The sequence below is a fragment of the Perissodus microlepis genome, chromosome 12, assembly GCF_051167445.1.
Source record: "Perissodus microlepis isolate ML-2025 ecotype Zambia chromosome 12, ASM5116744v1, whole genome shotgun sequence".
NCBI lineage: Eukaryota > Metazoa > Chordata > Actinopteri > Cichliformes > Cichlidae > Perissodus > Perissodus microlepis.
In genome coordinates, this window is record NC_140472.1 from 20,642,181 (window position 1) to 20,660,316 (window position 18,136).

Genomic DNA, 18,136 nt, shown 5'->3' on the forward strand with positions numbered 1-18,136 from the left:
AACGCTTCACTAATTGAATAATATTTTGCTTCTAATGATTTTTGATAATCAACCTAATAAGTCATGTACACAGTGTTGCAAAAGCTTTAAATATGTATATGTTTCCCATTTAATTGTCTTCATCAGAAGCCTGCTTCCACCCTCTCATTGAGTCACCAGAGCCCGTGGTGTCTTTCATGTACCATCCCATATGCTTCTTTGCATATGCTGAGTCCCTTTTTCACATCTAGCTGTCTGACTCTTTTGAACAATTCACTTTAATTGCTCATTACTTTGGCAGTAGCATTCTCACTGGTCTCCACCTTCTTCCTATCGTTCTTGCCCTTCTTGTTCTCACACTTTTGTCTTTTTTTTTGTCTCATTGCTATTGCTTGCCCACTCGTTGTCTCAGCTTTAGTCCTGGTTTCCTTGCCTGTTATAATTGTCTCTTTAGCTGCCGTTTTTTTAGCCTCTGTTGCTGTGCTCCTTTGCTCTCTCATTTCATGCTGTGAAGCCATATCAATCTCCCTTGTTTGCATGTTTTCTCAAGCATCAGTATGCACAACAGTTTTACAAGCTTTGCTCCTTACAGTGCTCTTCCCATCAATGGCTTTTAGCCCTTTTTTTTGCCTCCTACTAGATTTTTATTTTTGGACTTACTCTACACTTTTCTCCCTGTGCCATCAGTCAATTTGAATTTCTGTATTATCTAAGGTCCCTGTTTACTTTCCACACACTCCATCTTATTGAGGTTTATTTATTTATTTCTAACTGAAAAGCCATACCGATCTTCCAGCTAGCTTACTTGAAAGCTTATGTTGCCTTTCTTACACTTTGCCCTCATGGGTTACTTATTAATTCTCCCACCAGCCATTAATGGCCTTAAGTTTGCCTCAGTCTCGTTCACTGTATTTCACTTTGTTTCCTCTTAGTCCCCCTTGCCTCAGTCCTGGCTTTGCCGCTATAACTGTCTCTCTTGTGGCAAGAACTTGCCGAGAGTCTTCATAAGTAATAGGCCCAAGTCAGATTTGTGGAGCCCCGTAGAGACGGTTTCTGGGGTCTCTGTAACTCAGCTGAACCTGAAATAAACTGCCAAGATCTCTTGTCATGGCATTTTGCCCATCTACTCCCCAGTCCCCACGTACTCCTACTTGAATACATTTTTATCTCTGTTCCCTCCCTCTTTCCTTTTCACATTTTATCGACCTCTTCCACCTCTTAACCTGTCATCCTCCTCTTCCTGCAACTCTGTCATGTTGCTCTTCATTACATCTACCCGTCTACCATTTCTCTCATTGCCCTCTCCCCATCCTTTCCAGTCTGTAACCTAAAGTTTTTACTTTAATTAATCGCTTCTTGATAGTTCTGTTTATTTTCTCCTTTCCTTGGTCACAGAGTTTCTCAATTTTCTGTATCCTGTATGTAGATTTTTTTAAATGTAGATCGTGAGTTTTTCCCTTAGGCTTCATTTCCTATTTTCTCTTTCAGTCCCCCTCTATCTGTGCTCCCTTGTAGTGCTATCAGTAGGGTGCAGCTACTCAAATCTTACACTTATTCTTTACATAGGAGCTGCTTTCAAAACTCCAGAGAAAAGAGGGAATTGGGGGTGGACTGAGATAAAGAGTAAAAGCGCAAAGGAACAATCTCACAAATGTGATATTAAATCCAGAGTGGATCTACTCTGTAAAGTGACCTGGCTTTGTAAACACCAGCAGCTACTGAATGATTATCCTCAACTTTAATTTGCTAGCTGAGATATTTATTATGGATTGCTCTTACTTTTTCTTTTTAAGCTAACATGTAAGCCATATCAGGCAAATAGAAACTTATTTAAGTTTCACATTTTCTGGAGAATCAGCACGTGAGTAAGACAAGGAAATAAAAAAAATAACTTATTTATGACTTACCATTTGTTAACGCTTGCATTTTTGCTCGATTCTTATTCCCAGTTGAAATTGTAAATAATACAATGGTGTTTTTCCCTTTTGCTGCAGGTCTGGTGGTGAGAGAAGCCAGCATAGAAATAACACGGCAGCAAGTGGAGGAGCTGTTTGGCCCTGAAGATTACTGGTGTCAGTGCGTGGCCTGGAGCTCTGCTGGAACCACCAAAAGCCGGAAGGCACATGTCCGGATTGCATGTGAGTTAGCTACTCTAAGCATCCATACAAGATATAAAAGTTGGAAAATACTGCTTATGGGAGTGGATTGTCCATATTATATATTTAAAGTTTTCTATCTGGTAAACAAAACAAAACATTTTCTCTCATCTCAGTGAAAATGTGTTTTTTTGCAATCTTGTGCACACAGATACACTAAACAGTTATCATGGGTTGATTCAGTCTCATGAAAGCCTTTTGTAAAACACAGTAGCATAAAACTGAAAGCAAACAGAGAAAACTGATTACCTTATTCAATGCAAATAGAGGCATCACAACTGACTTAACCCCCTGGTGTGTGTAGTTTATTATTACTCTGTAGTAATATGAACACAAGTGCAGGGATGTTATACTGCCTATTTTTCTTTTACAAATAAAAACGCAAAAAAAAACATCCAAGTAGTCTAGATTTTTTCTTTATCATCTCATCACTTGCACCAGTGATTTTATGCTGCACATACCTGCTGTGGATTTCCACAGAACAGCAGGACACGATAAAGTGAGTTTGTTACCTTGCTTTGAAGTTTAGGTGTGCAGTCGGCTGTATTACTTTATGCAATATTTGTAACGGATGAAAAGAATCGTCTTGTTTCATGCATGTGATTTTACTAAAAGCACATTGCAGTTGGTTACATTTTAAGCAGGAAAAACTGGAGAGTCAGGTTTTTTTTTTTTAAACTGAATTAACTAAAAAAAAACCTTTGAAGAAAATGTACCCACCATATATAATGCAGTGTAACTTTTCTAAGCAGAGAGTTAGCTCTATAACTTTGGTCAACCATCAGTAGCTTCCTGTTATGGTCTGGTGAAGAATTTAATAAGACAACTGGGAGTCTGACTATAAGGTCACCAAAAGAACACAGCACAGATTAGACCCAGCCAGACTTCATATCATTCTAACAGACAGTACTACTATGTAATACTGCATACACAGTTAACACATGGGGAAATCATTTCAGGAGTCCCCCAGCAACAGCTCAGGGAAAGGAAAAAAGCTAAATCCTGTCACGAGTGATGGTCATTTGACAGATGTACAACATCTGAGGAGCAAGGGAATTGAGATGTTTGATAAAAAAATAATCTAAAAGAAGTCGTTTGGTCTTTCAACATAATCCTCATATAAAACAATGGATTGTTCCTTGAGAGCTTCTTTCACTGAGATTTGAAGCCACAACAGTAGTTTTCCAAGCATCATTGCTCTGGTCAATTCAGCCATATAAGACAACTGGGACTTGTCTGAGTGCTCAGGTTATAGAAAGGTCAAGCAGAAAAGAAATACCAATAACAAAATCGACCCCACCTCTCCAGTTTACCAGGCTTATACTGACAGTTTGGCTTTGCTTCAGTGCTCTCTCAAAGGGACAACTGGGGAATTTGACAGAGTCCATTCAGCATGCACACTGGATAAACTGCACACATCCCCACATGTAGGACTTTAACAGACAGTATCACTCTAGCAGACATGCACCCTGAAAGTCTTATTCTCCCAGGTTGGTCTTATTCTTTCTGCAGAAGGAAATCCATCATGCAGACCCTTGGGTTTTATTGCCACTTTTATTTGGCCTTAACTATGTATCACATTTTCACTTTTGCAGAACTTGATACCTGTGTTTATGTATTCACTCTCCAGTTATCTTGGAAGTATTCAGTATATTAATTTGGCAACAAAGGTCCATGAGTTTTTTTCACATTGAACTTTAATTTGTAATTTTGCCTCTACACCACCTCTAATCAAAAAAAAAAAAAGCATATCATAGCATTAACTTTTAACTTAATAACGGCCATTATTATGCCGTGTTACCAATTTTTAGAAGCTCAAAAGTAATGTTAGGCCTGTTCTCTCATTTTCTGTGACACAGATAAAAGATCTCGAGTTAAATCTAAGTGTAGAATTTGAATTTGGTAGCTGTTTACTGGAACTGTCAATGTGAGGTCCAGTGAGATGTTGATGCAAAAGAAAGAAGGAATATACTGGCTGGCTCAGCAACAGCAGAAATCTGGAAAACCAAGAAACGCAACTACATCTGATGATCATAGGAATTATTAACCAGATTATTTGGACAGATGAAACCAAAATTAACTTGTACCAGAATGATGGGATGAGAAAAGTATGGAAAAGGAAAGAAACGGCTCACGGTCTGTTGCATACCACATCATCTGTCAAACATAGAAGAGGCGAGGCTATGGCATGGGCATGTATGGCTGCCAACGGAACTGGGTCACACGTGTTTATTGATGATGTGACTGCTGATAGAAGCAGCAGGATGAACTCTGAAGGGTACACAGCTATACTCTCAGCTCAGATTCAGCCAAATGCTGCAGAACTGATCAGACAGCGCTTCAACTGTGCAAATGGATAATGACCCAAATCAAACTGCAAAAGCAACCCAAGAGTTTCTCAAGGGGAGAAAAATGGAATCCGCTCTTCAATGGCCAAGTCAGTCACTTGATCTCAACCCAAAAGAGAATTGCTTTTCAGTTACTGAAGATGGAAGTGAAGACTGAGAGATCCACACCACAGGTGGAGCTACAGCTGAAGGTGGCTGCAGTAAAGGCCTGGCAGAGAAAGCACAGTGTTTGATGTCCATGTGTTCTAGACTTCAGGCACTCATTGACTGGAAAGCATTCGAGTCCCAGTATTGAAAACTGTCCTTATATTTAAAATTATTACTTTGCCCAAATAGGTTTGAGCTTCTAAAAAGCTGAAAGTCTGCACTTCAGTCACATCTTGATTGTTTGATTTGAAATCCAGTTCAGTGGTGTACAGAGACCAAAGTATAAATCCTGTAATTTTCCGAAAACCTATGGACCTAATTCTATTAATAACCGAATAATACATCGACATAAATCCATTTTGTTGTGTAGATCACATTTAAATCCAACCTTATATTCAATTATTCAATATGGTAAACAGAATTTGAAGAACTATTTTCTGTACTGAAACTCTGACCAGTATACTGTATGAATGGAGTGAGTACAAACATCTGCAGCATCATTTAAATGTCAAACCATTTAAAATTCTATCACCTTTCAAATAGACGATGATTTAAGGATTTTTCTTTGATGAGCCATGCAAAATAAATGACTGAAAAATATATTTCAAAGTAAACTAATTGACCCAAACCTGAAACTCTGTTCAGCAGAGGTAGATACACCTGTGATTACTGACACTCAAGTTTCAATCGGGTGATCATTTGAATAAAATTGAGTACACCTGTGATTTACAATTAGCTTAATTGCATTAAAAATGACTTTCAGAAACCGTGCTTCAACAGCGTAGCAGTGAAAAACAGCCAGGTGAGTGCTTCAGACTTGGCACAGTAGATTATCAGTGGAAATGAGAATTTCTGTAAGAGCTCAAAGAGAATGAAGGGCATGCTCTCATATAAACATCAGCATCTATGCACAGCTTGGAATTAATGAGAAAATTCTGTCTTGAAGAAAGTCCAAGGGGAAAAAAATCATATATAAAACTAACACTTGCATAAGAACATGGGGAAAAAAAAGGCTGGTGATTAGTGGGAGCACATCCTTCGGGATAAGACTAAGATAAATTGTTCAGGTCAGAAGGGGTCCAGCATGTTGGGTATGAATCTGGCAAGGTATAACACAGTGAACGCATACTCTAACTAAAATTTATAATACTAGCTGACAAGACAGCTCCCACTCTCCAAAAGCTCAGGTGAACTGGAATATCCCAGTGTGATAATAATGCAAAAGCCCATTCATTTTCTTAACCACTTATTCGAGGTTGTAGAGGGCTGACACACTACCAAAAAGAGCTTCTGAAAAGGAATAAAAAAATGAAAACTATGACTAGGCAAGGTAGGGTCCTTAACCTGAATCTAATGTAACACCTTTGGGGTATTTCAAAGATAAAGGTGGACCAACATAACCCCTCCAGCAAAGAGAAGCTTAAAAAGAACATTTACAATGTCAGAACACCTCTCCAGAAATCTGTGCAAAAGGGGCATGCAGTCCACGCTGAGAAGGATGCTAGTTTTTAACGAAATACTTTAATGGTGTACTTGCATTTTTTTTTTTTTTTACTAGAACTGTTAAGGTTGTGGTTTTGAATTTTACATAAGAGCAAATACTCTGCAGTTCAACAGTGTATGATCACACAGTATTGTGGCAGCAGTACATTCCTTCGTTAATTTGGCTTGTCAGTTGTAAAGACCGTTTTAATTCATAACAGCATCACTACTCTCTGCAATGTTTCATCAGATGAGGATTTTTTTCTCTCAGCAGAGAGTTAGTGACACAGTCAGAAATATCCTTCTAAGCTCTGCTAATAACATTCTCGAATGGAGTGGGCCCTCCTTAGGGTGCAGTGAAATCTGGGTAATGTGCCATTTTTGGCTCATGTTTGGGCTGATACATACTAAGAGACAGATGAATACAAGTTTATGTTTACAGGCTTCTGAGACTCGCAGAGGGAAACACATAACTGCAGACACTGCTGTATTGCTGAGTGACTTAGCTTATCAACAAGGTACTTGGCATCGATTTTACATAAATGTGCCTATGTACGCAAGAATGAGAATGCATCACAACCCATTTACAGTATTGTTTATCATGCAGTAGCATCATTTAGCATGCACTGTGACATTATCACATCTCTTGATTTGAGTTTTTCATCCAACTTGTTTTGGGTTCAGATTCATTAATTAATTATTAATGCTGTAAAAAAGTGGTACAAAGTAGTTTATGAAATTACATTACATCACATCAAAGTTAAAATAAATAAATAAAACAACAGAAAAGTTACCAATATTTGCTATATTTAACATACAATGTTTTATATTGTCTAACCAGTCCTTTCGCAGCTGTCAGCGATCTGCGCTAAATCATAAATCTTCACACTAATTTAGGAAAAGCAAACTAGCTCTTTCCAGATCTTTTCTTTCGACATTTTGTCAGCCAACTTCTTCAAAGTAGGTAAAACTTTATAACTGCTTGACTGTGAGACTTGCTGGAGGTTAGGTGGAGGGATGGTGAGGGATGATGCCTTTAAAACGCTGTAAAAGGTTCAACAAATATCAAAGAAGAAAAAAATAATCTTCTATACTAAATCCTGGTAGTCTTTCATTTTATTAATTTCTCTTCATATCTCTTTTTTATGCATTTATTTTCTCCACGTACTGGCATATTTTCCTTCTGACTTTATCTGTCCCACCGTCCTTCACTTTCTCTCTCTCAGTTATAACAGTGACTTTTCCCTTAACCAGATCTGATTACACTGAGCCCCCTTTTGTGATAACCTTTTACTTCAAATCGACCCAACCTCCTGACCTACCCTGCTTTTCGGCTCCTATTTGGATCTACTGTTGTGATTAAAATGCTTCCTGGCAGCTAGAGCTTGCTGAGCAAAGTGTCTTTTTTTCCACTGCACCATGCAAAAGCAATTCAGCATTTCTCTCCTGCTTTCACCTTCCTACTCATTTTCTTCCCCATTGTTTTCTCCCCTGTTATTTCTTATTGCTTATTGAGAGTGCGCTCTTCATGAGCTTATTGTTTAATTCTGTCATCAGCGCTCTCTCTCTCTCTCTCTCTCTCCTTCTCTTGCTTTAAACTGTGTCATTCTCCAGCATCTCCAAGCTTTTTAATAAGTACAGATGTAACACTCCGAGGCACTAACAAAATATGCAGTTTGTAGCAGGATAATGGCAATAAGTGTTGTGACTCTAAATCTGTCACACACGCACAGTGATATTTAATATCTGACAGTTTTATTGGACTTTTGTAGCAGACCACTTAAGCTTATTTTGTGGTTTATAAAGCATATAGAGGCAAACGCAGATATAGTCACATAGTAAATGAGTCATTCACAGCATTGCAGCCAGGTACACGGGGGTAAGGGGAATGTAGACACATACATGCGCATAAATGTGCATGCAATGGCAGTCATGATCTCTGGCCCTGTGGCTATCAGGTCAAGCCTTTCTCCTTCAATATCTTAGCAATATGTCAAGGTCACACACATGCGACACGTACACACAGCCCTGCACACAGCTGCATGCGCACACAAATTTCAGATGATGGCAATTTGTTCTGCCACCTTCCACGGAGACAAGTGTTTGCATAGCAATCAGGAGTCCAGACACTCAGGGGCACAGGAGCACAGGCAGCTACTTGTGTCAACTGGAAAATGCCTGTTAGTGAATTTCGTGTTTTGTTTATGATGCAAATGTCTCAGCTGCATGTATTTAGGTTTTCCTTCAATCATGGTTAAATTGGACTAAGAAAAAACAAGTCTCAACAGTGATTTTTTTTTTTTGTTGTTGTTTTTCTTTTTGTGTGCAGGCATTTTTATATAGTTTCTACACTCACATAGGCTTAAACCTGTCTTTACTGTAGCTTATAGCATTAGACACAATCTTTCCCCACCTCAGCAAAGGGAAATCACTGCAGTGGTTTGGATGTATGCACTCAGCAGCAGCAGCCACAATTGCAGTTTCACATTTGACCTTTTTGAGTATAAAATGGCATGCTTACAGTAGCAGTTCGAGTAATGCATATAGCAAAAACACACTGTCTTATACATATTTCTGCTATACATCCATCCACAGTCACCCTGAATTAACTTTCCAGTGGAAAACCCTCAGTGCTCTGTTCCTCGGTGCTCTCTTGGTGATATCATCGGGAGGATATTGGTTGCTGGCTCTGAAAGTGACTTCATGATGTTTGCAAACACTGAATAAACATTTTTGTACTAGGAATCCACAGGGTGTGTGCGTGTGTAGGAGTGTGGTTATGGTGTTTCACCACCGCTCTAAGCCACAGAGCTTTTTCACAGATGTCAAATACTGCTCCAGGGTGCGCTTATGTGTTATAATGGTAAGCCGTGGTGTTGATTTACTTGCAACAGAACTCACTCGTTCACTCAAGTCACCTTTTAAAAGTTTCATTTATGGGGAAAATTACATATGTCTCACGCAACGTAATACTATATAGTTACTGTTTTGTTCTGTCATATTCGCCAACAACATTTCTTTTTAGAAGGGGAAAAAGGGGACAATTTAAAGGGAGGCAGGAAGTTTCACATAGGTCTCACAAACAACAAAAGTCAAAGGTTAAAGCAAAACAAAATGTGATGAAAAATAAACTCTTATAAAACCTGAACTTTAAAAAAAAATGTTTTTAGCATTATGATCACCAGAGACTAGTTAAAGTTCAAAGTACACTACAATACCATTCAGTTCACTGCCACTTCCATGTGCTTTATATTGTAGGCTACATACAAAACAACAGTTGAACCCTTATGTGTGTGAAAAGTGAACTGATTCTTAGAATGATGCAGATTTTTAATGTATGTTAAAAAAATATCTTCACAATATATTTCACTTAATATAAAAATATAAAACATAAAAAATCCTAACCACAGAACAGATGAACGGTTACACTCAGTTTGTCCCCAGAACATATTGTCTCTTACCAGAGGTAGCACTCAACCTTTGATCTTGTTTTTTTGTTAATGAGTCATTATACAAAATGGAAACACAGAGGAAATGCTGTTGCTATGTCAGCGAGCTGAGTTGTTTACTTGTTCGAAACCTGACTGTGGATGGAAAGACCTTGTCTGGTGTCTGGAGCTGATCACAGGTTGTGAAGTGTCGAAATGACAGGGTGGAGCATTGAGTGAAAGAACTGGTCTGAGTGGAAAGAGACTCTCTAAAGTCACTTAGAGAAAATGACTCCCTATATAACCACTCTGAAAATGACTGTGCCACTCAAGGTCACATGTCTTTCACTTCTAAAATATTTTTGAGTTTTATTGGTTTATCAGGACTTTTGTATAAGAGATCAGAGTTTTAAGGAGTCTTTGACTTTATCAAATGCTTGAAGAACCAATGATGAAAACTGCTAAAAATGTAATTAATTAGTATATATGATTAGGAAATGCCACTACATGTTTAAGAGTGAGGTGTAATGGAAAAAGTATATGATGATGGTTTTATTGTAAGGTGGATCTCTGCAATGAAAAACATGTTCGGCTATTCAACTTTTCTTTACATATTCTTTTTGCAGCATCGCTGTTAACAACATATCACACAACAAACCTTAGACAACTTCAGCATGGCCATATATCTGATTAAATCTGACAAACGTGTATTCATCTTTATCAGTCTTGTACAAATTAACTAGTATTTATAATATTAGCAATGACTGTAATGTTAAAAACAATACTCAGCAGTGGCATCACCCCAAACATGTGCAGTCCTATATTGTTGAATGGCAAGATGGCGATTTGTGTATTTCAATCAGTAATGTAAATTTAATTTTGCTCACCTGTCTGAGCAATAGTTGATTTTTCCACCACATAGTCCTTTTTAATCTGCTCTCGGGTCGTTCTTAGTTCACTCAATCACAATGAAATTATAATCAATTTGTTTCTCTGTCTAACCGCACTGTTTTTTTAAAGCAGAAAGATTTTTTACAATCAGAACAATAACAGAGATTAACAGGAGAAAATGCAGAAAAGTGCTGCTCAATTAAAGTATGATCGCAAAAGAATTAATCCTGACAAACTTTAAGCTATGTGTGTGTATATTTAAGACCAATCAGCATTCTATTAGAAACTACTGGCAAATTATGTTGCTGCTGTGTGTGTGTGTGTGTGTGTGTATTTTAGGTATGAAAATAGTTTTTTTTTTTTTTTTTTTTTTTTTGTGTCCCGTTTGGAGCTTTAGCCATCAGAATTGTTGTCTTAAGGCCAAGAAAGATGCCAAGCGGATTTATTTTACCAAGTGGATCATCATGGCCTTGCCATATTGGTCCATTTGATTGACCTTTATTATAATTATGTATTTATTTTATTTTCGGTTGCTACAAACGGGACAGACGTGACTGGGGGATAGGACAGGGAGAAAGAATGAAAGAAAGAGAGGGAGAGAAAGAAAACCAAAGGGGAGAAGAGATGGTGAGAAGGGGGGGAAGAAAGGAAAAAACAAACAAAAACAAACAAAACGCCTGGATCACCTGTATGGAGAAAAAAAACAGAAGAGAAAGCAAACAACAAAGAGCAACATAATAAAAACAGCACCATCACAATAAACTAGCTAGCAGTAGATAACAGTAGATACTAAATAATAAACGATATTGTGCAGCACGCAAGATAGACAGCGCACAATGTGCTTTGAGGCAGCAGCCAAGAAAGGTGTAGTCCGCGTCTGTGAACACCCGTGTGTACACCTGTGTGCATACCTGTGTGGATCAGCATGCTTGTATTCCAAAGGTTTCTCCATGTAACGATCTGCTAGGGAGTGTGGGGAGCCATAGCCCTGTCCACCAGGGTATGAAGCAGGTATGGAGGAGATCCAGGCCCCAGATATCCAGAGGCCCCAGAGTACAAGGACCCGAGGAGGACCACCAAAGGGGGGGGGAACCGTGCCACCCTCCTGGGAAGAGCTGAGTAGAGGCCCAAACGAGAGGTCCCCCCGCAGCTACGGAGCAGAGGCCAGAGGGGGTTGCAGTGGCGTGCCCGCGGGCTCCGCCGGCAGCCAGTTGTGCCAGAGAGGACCGAGCTTCAGGCCCAGAGGCCAGAGGCCTGAGGGCATCCCACCCCCCGGAAGGAGCCCAGCCGGGCCACAGGCGCCCGGCCCCGCCAATCGGCCACCAGGAGTGAGCCGGTACATGCATGAGCGCCCAGCCCCAGATGACAAGGACCACCAACACACCAACGTCTAAGGGCATCAGCCACCGGCAGGGAGTGTGGTGAGGGGAGATAGGCCTCCGTACTTTAGAGGGCCTGAGATGTACCCAGAGAGGTTGAGTCTAAGACCCAACCTGACATATAGACACAGACAAACAGGCACACGCGGACACAGACGTGCATTCCCACCCCCATATGCACAACCAAATACTCGGCACTCACCCAACGTGTAGACAGACACAAATAGACACTGCACAGACAGTCGCACTCCCCAAACATACTCTATATCCCAGGTCCAGGTACCCCCGCCCCCAGAGGGGCAAGCCGCACCTAGACCCAGGAGATGTAACCCTTCTCTCTGGGGTGGAGGCAAGCGGACCACCTCCTTATCTGCAGTAGCAGAAAATAGTTTTAATAGTTTGATTTAATGACCTGCCAAGAATTTTTTTAATTGACTCCATGCCAAGACAGAATAATCTAATGACATGGTAACTGTATAGTGCGTTACAATGACTGCTTGCTATAGCTTTCAAAGCTATGCAGGCTGTGGCTTGTTCTTCCTCTTTGGCACTCTTCTTTGTGTCCTGTGGTTCACTGATCTGTTTGAAGTTAGCCCATGTTAGACAGTGATAGATGGCTTTTGTTATCAACTGTTAAGTATTTTTTGGAAGTCTCTGCTCTTGTCTACACACGATACATGAACTACAGTACTTCTGAGGTTAGATTGGAAATTTAGAGTGTTTTGGACTTTTGTTTGTCAAATACTGTTTTCAGCAAAGCCGTTATTTCAGAGTCGATTTACACACAATGTAGCATTTAACCCTAATATTAATATTTAGAAAGTAACAAAGATATTCGAATAAATTGATAAAATGGATTACGTGGATAAGCAGTTAAGTGGGTGGATGTGTGGATGGATCACTTTGCCCTCTTGACTCTAAGCTGGATGAGCAGCTAAGGAAACTGACTGATGGAGGGATGAATTACTTTGCCATAAGCCACTGGTCCCTCCTGCTTCCCACATTACAGTCATTACAAATGCAAAATAATTGAACTGAGTATATCTATAATTATATTTTAACTAGGCAGAATGAAAATTGGGCTGCCTGCATCACAAAAGATGTGTAAAAAGCACGATGTGGATATCATAAAGTTGAAATAATTTGCATTGCAGTTATCTGCAACTGAAATGTAGATGAGACTTTAAAAGTACAAATGCACAAAAAAACATCTTTGTTATAATAACAAGAGAACAAATGTAATTTCTTTCCACCATAGCCATGGCTTAAGTGGATGGTTATCATTTAACGTTTTAATTTCAGATCCATTTATATCCCATTTTTCTGATGTTTATTAAATGATATCTTCTTCTTGTGTCATCTGCATCAATTTGCTTTTATTCTAAGCCACAGGTCTTCTTTCTTCTTTTTTTAATTACAATCAATTGTGAAGGATGTGGATGCACAAATTATCCTCTGTGAAAGCGAAGGAGACTCCTTTCCTCCTTTTTTCCCAAGAATCTCACATTGCTCTTTATTGCTTGAGCAGCTGCATCAGGGGAAACCAATATGATTTGGCATTGGTAGTTTACAGGCAAAGACACCCATTCTAGATAATTGCTCTGAATGTGCTTATGTAGAGGTGCCTGAGGCAACAAACTAACCACAAACATAATAACAGTCTTACTTGAGCAATGGAAGAAGAAGTTTCAGAGGGAGAGGAAAGGAGGGGGCGATGATGGACTCGAGGAGAGGGAGATGAGGAGAAAGGCAACGAGGAGTTTATGCATGAAGAGGTCATTTTTGAATAAATGCTGACACTTTTTTACTGTACATATAAGAGCGTCCCCAATGAAGAACAGTGCACAAGGTCTCTGCTTCTCAACTCTGCTGTAAATCTAAAAAGGTCTCTCAAGAATGTATCCATGGTTTTGTTATATTTATGAAGCTGGATAGTGTTATCTGCAGTTTGCGAGTGAACTGGGTTCAGTGAAATGATTCAGCTATACCTCCTGTTTTGTGCATGCAGTAATTTTCCTTGGGCACGTGTGTGCACAGCAACACACATCTGTGGCCCCCAGTGTCACAGACACAATGTCACAGACGCTTAAAAAAAAAAAACAAAGCAAAAAAAATAATTAAATTAAAAAAACACACAAACAAAGAAAAAACCCACCTTTCAAATAAACATGTGCTCTTGCTACCAAACTGGTGACAATTTGTCAGCCATAAGTTATCAATGTGTGTAAATGTGTGTGTATGTCTGTTCATCCCCCCAAGCAGTTTGCTTTAATCTGCTTTAATTTCATTCTCAATCTTTATGGAAATCAACTCACAGCCAACTCCTCATTTCACCATCTCCCTTACTAATTAAGACTAGGAAATTGTTCCTGGAATTGCCTGGCATAAAAGAAGTGTCTCATGCCTCAATCACTTCCCCTTTTTTCTTCTTATGTCTACAGTAGTTTTATTTATTTATTTTGCACATTTGAAGGCACGTATAAAAGTCTATTTATTTGCACCACTGTGAACATCATACCATGTGTGCTGTTGTCCTGTCTGCATGTGTGCTGTGCCAGCTTGTTTGTCCTTGTCTCCAGTGTCTATTATTTGCCATAGTATCTCTGTGCCTCTGTCTTTCTTTGTCTTTCACTATTTGTTCCTCTACGTGTGTGTCTGTGTTGTGTGGGTAGCCATGTGGTGGATTTAGGGCTAAAGCTTTGGGTGATTACTCCCATAATGAACCATCATGCTCTGTTCAGGCTGTCATCCCCCACAGGGACTTGACTGTATTGTGAAGTTATCATTCAGCCCCAACAATACTCTGTGTCCTCACATAACTCTCTTCACTGATATGACTCTAAGCATGAAATCTGATTTGATTCATATCACATGAAAGTAAACCTCACTGTGTGGTTGGGATATCATAAAATCACATAGTTATAGGTTACTACCTATATTACTGTACATTGGAGTAATAGCATGTTCACCGCTAATGCCTTGTTCATATATTTGGACTTGAATGACTGACCTGCCACAGGACCTGGGCGATGTATCTGGCCCTTCAGTTGTGTTGATCTAGTATTTGCTGAAGGCTCATCAGAAATGGAAGGGTGGGGTTCAAGAAGAGAAACAAAGAAAAAAGGCTGAAGAACTGCACTGAAAATCAGTCGTACTGGGGGTCTTGTCCAAATTGGTGGAACTTTGAACACAAAAAAGTTTGGTTAGATTTTGATCCACCATGCAGTACCATCTGGAAAGTGTCTGATTGGCAACAGCTCCATTTTTCAGCATGACAATGATCCCAAAACACAGTGCCACTGCAGTGAAAGCACACCTGGATAGAAAAGCACACAGTGGAATAGAGTCAGTCATGAATTGGCCTCCCCAGAGCCCAGACCTCAACATTATTGAAGCAGTGTGTGATCATCTTGACAGAGAATGGAACAAAAGGCATCCAACATCTAAAAAAGAGCTTTTAATGTCCTTCAAGAAGACTGGAGAACTATTCCTGAAGACTGTACTTAAATAAATTACATGAAAGCTTTCCTCAGGCTCAGTTGAAGAATGAAAGTGGTCATACCAAATGTGGACGTTCAAGTTTGTTAGAATTGTACAAACTCTTTTTCTGCCTTATATACTGTATTTCTATTTATTTTTTCATATCTTGCAATAAACTCAGGGATCATTTCTGAGCAAAATTTACAGTAATGATAGAAATAAGCAACATTAACTTAAATAAGTTCAAGTTAACCAAGGGAGCCAAAGAATATCTCTGAACACACATTACAACTTTGGGACAAATGAGACCGAGCATTGGACTCTGGAAGATTGGGGGGAAAAAAAAAAAAAAGGTGTGCTTGTGTGTATGTGTTTGTGAGAGAGAGAGTGTGAGTGTGAGAACAGCATATGAAACTTGTCCTTTCATTCCTCACGTAACTAATGGGCTAAACACAGTTTGATCAGCACCCTGGTCTCATGCTCAAACACTTGGCTTTATATGAATACAGGCGAGAAGGATTAATGATTCTGAATTCAAAAGATCAAAAATGATAAACAAGTACTTTAACTCTTAGAGGGGACATTTTGTGCCATTTAGTTTTTTTGTATTTTTTATTTTCATGCTTTGGCTGCGCTGAATGAATATAGCTTATATTTGCCAGAGGACATTAATTAAAAGAATATTTTGCAACTGTTTTGTCTGGTCCTTAAATTAGCTTAAAATGGCTATACAAAAACAGCCACATTTTATCCTAAGGCCAAAAAAATGCCCCATTGAAAAATCATTACAAGTCATGCAATTTTTGATCCCACATCTTGACATGATTGTTGATGGTATTATTGCTCAGGTGATTTATGCAGCCGTGGTTAGAGGTATGAGCACTACTGCAGGAGCAGTCATTTTTGGGATTTGGCAAAACTGTGCAGCACACAGGAGGCTCTGGACATGAGACGATGGCGAGGAGGTCTCAGAGGTAGAATCAGACCAGCCAGAGTCCAACTCTGACTCATCTGATGCTGAGAGTGGAGAGGAGATGGTTGAAGCAGTGACAGAGCGGACTTCTCCTTCTCCATTTTTTTGGTCATCCCCATATTTTGGTCTCCCACAAAGACTGGAATGCACTGTTATGTCCCAGCAGCCAGAGGTTTGATCCCAGGACTTGCGCACCATGCCACCAGCTATGCGCTGGTGCTGATAGATGTATTAATGTATATTTCAGGCTGAAGCAGTTTTAAAAGACTGAGTCATTTAAAGTGAAAAAAAAATATGACTATATAATATGTTTAAAGAAGTCTTTGAAAAGTTGGCATTTTTCGTTCTTAGGGTTAAAAGAGTCAAGATTTTTAAGGCTCATCTAAGAGTTAAAAAGGCTTGCTCCCATTCATTTTCTTTTAAAGACATGTTTGGGTCATGAGAACAGAGACATAGTCAACGTTGGACTGATGATAAGGAGGTTTGGTGGATTGCTGATTTTGTGAGAAATAAAGGGGACAAATGAAGATGATACAGGGTGGTTTCATTTTTATTGGATGAGTTAATTAAGGCAACGTGGACATGAAAAAGACTTCAGACCAAGCAGATGGATTCGGTCTTGCTATTGCTGCCAACTTTTTTGGCTCTCATTTTTCAGCTCCCACCTGCCATCCCAACTTCCACCTTCCCTTTCTCCCCCTCCCATTTTGCCTTCTCTTTCACTCCTCCACCTTCCATGTCTTTTTAGCCACTGTAAGGTGAATGCTCTGATGAAATACCCAGAGAGTGACTCAGAGTCGATTGGTTCAGCATTAAAAAATGTCCTGTCTAGTGTGTGGCTGTGTGTGTCCACAAATGGTGTACCACTGCTGACGGATAAGGTGATTAAGAGTACACCTGGGAACCAGGAAAGCAAAAGTATTCAAGGTTAACACACATAGACATACATACAACATGGACACACACGCACGCACACACACACTGCTCTGTCCTATGAAAGTTCTCTGTATGGTTTTAAAAAACTAAGGTCAGAGGACATATTAACTGCAAGTCTTTTTCCCCAACCAACAAAGTGACTCTCAAACTTTTGAAAGTTAAAGAAAAGGTTTTTACCAGCTTGCCACAGCTAAATGAAGCCATATTAGTAGTATTTAAAATATTATTAAAACACCAACATTACATTTCTCACTCCATTTTCTTAAGGTATGCAACAAAATAATCCATCACTCTGACTTGTTGAAATTATTTAAATTATTTAGACTATCATCCAGTTACAAATCTTGCTTTTATTTGCACTAAAGAGATGTGAATGTAAGTACTTTAATTAAAAAGTAATTTGCAGGAGAAAAAAAGCGCATTGATGTTGCCATATTACACACTTTAGAAGTTACTGTACATTCAGAAGACTAGATGAAAAAATTAGTGGTCTCTTGCCTCATACTCCCACACCAACTCCATACATTCGTATGGAGAAATCCACTGCATTTGATCAGCACCATAAATAAAGTGACCTGCTAAGTCCTGCAATGCTGCCATCTATCTCGTGTTACAGCGTGCCTTTATGAGCCGTTTTCTGTGGCAGGCTAATTATTTTTACATGTGTTGAGCTCAACTTCGGGAAAGGGATACACGATTGCAGTATATCATAAGGCAGCAGACTAGGGAGGTGAGCAGAAAGGCAAACTGTACTTCCAATACATGAAACGAATCAGAGGGCAATGTTCAATTAAAAAAAAAAAAACCACACACACGCACAGATCAATATAGAAAAACTAGTGTTAGAAGTTTCCCAGAGCAGTGAGATTGTCTGAAAGTTCATAAAATTGTGTAACTCACTGTAATAAGTACAAGACCATAAAAAAGATCAAACATA

At 39.3% G+C, this 18,136-nt stretch overlaps 1 protein-coding gene across 2 annotated transcripts in view; it reads left to right on the top strand.

Annotated features, from left to right (window-relative positions):
- The window catches only part of unc5ca (unc-5 netrin receptor Ca), a 184,581-nt gene that overhangs the window by 99,957 nt on the left and 66,488 nt on the right, over positions 1-18,136 (top strand). For both annotated transcript variants that reach the window (XM_084945472.1, XM_084945473.1), the window contains exon 3: positions 1,974-2,117. In XM_084945472.1, the coding sequence (XP_084801598.1) occupies positions 1,974-2,117 (144 nt within the window). The remainder of the gene's footprint in view (positions 1-1,973; positions 2,118-18,136) is intronic.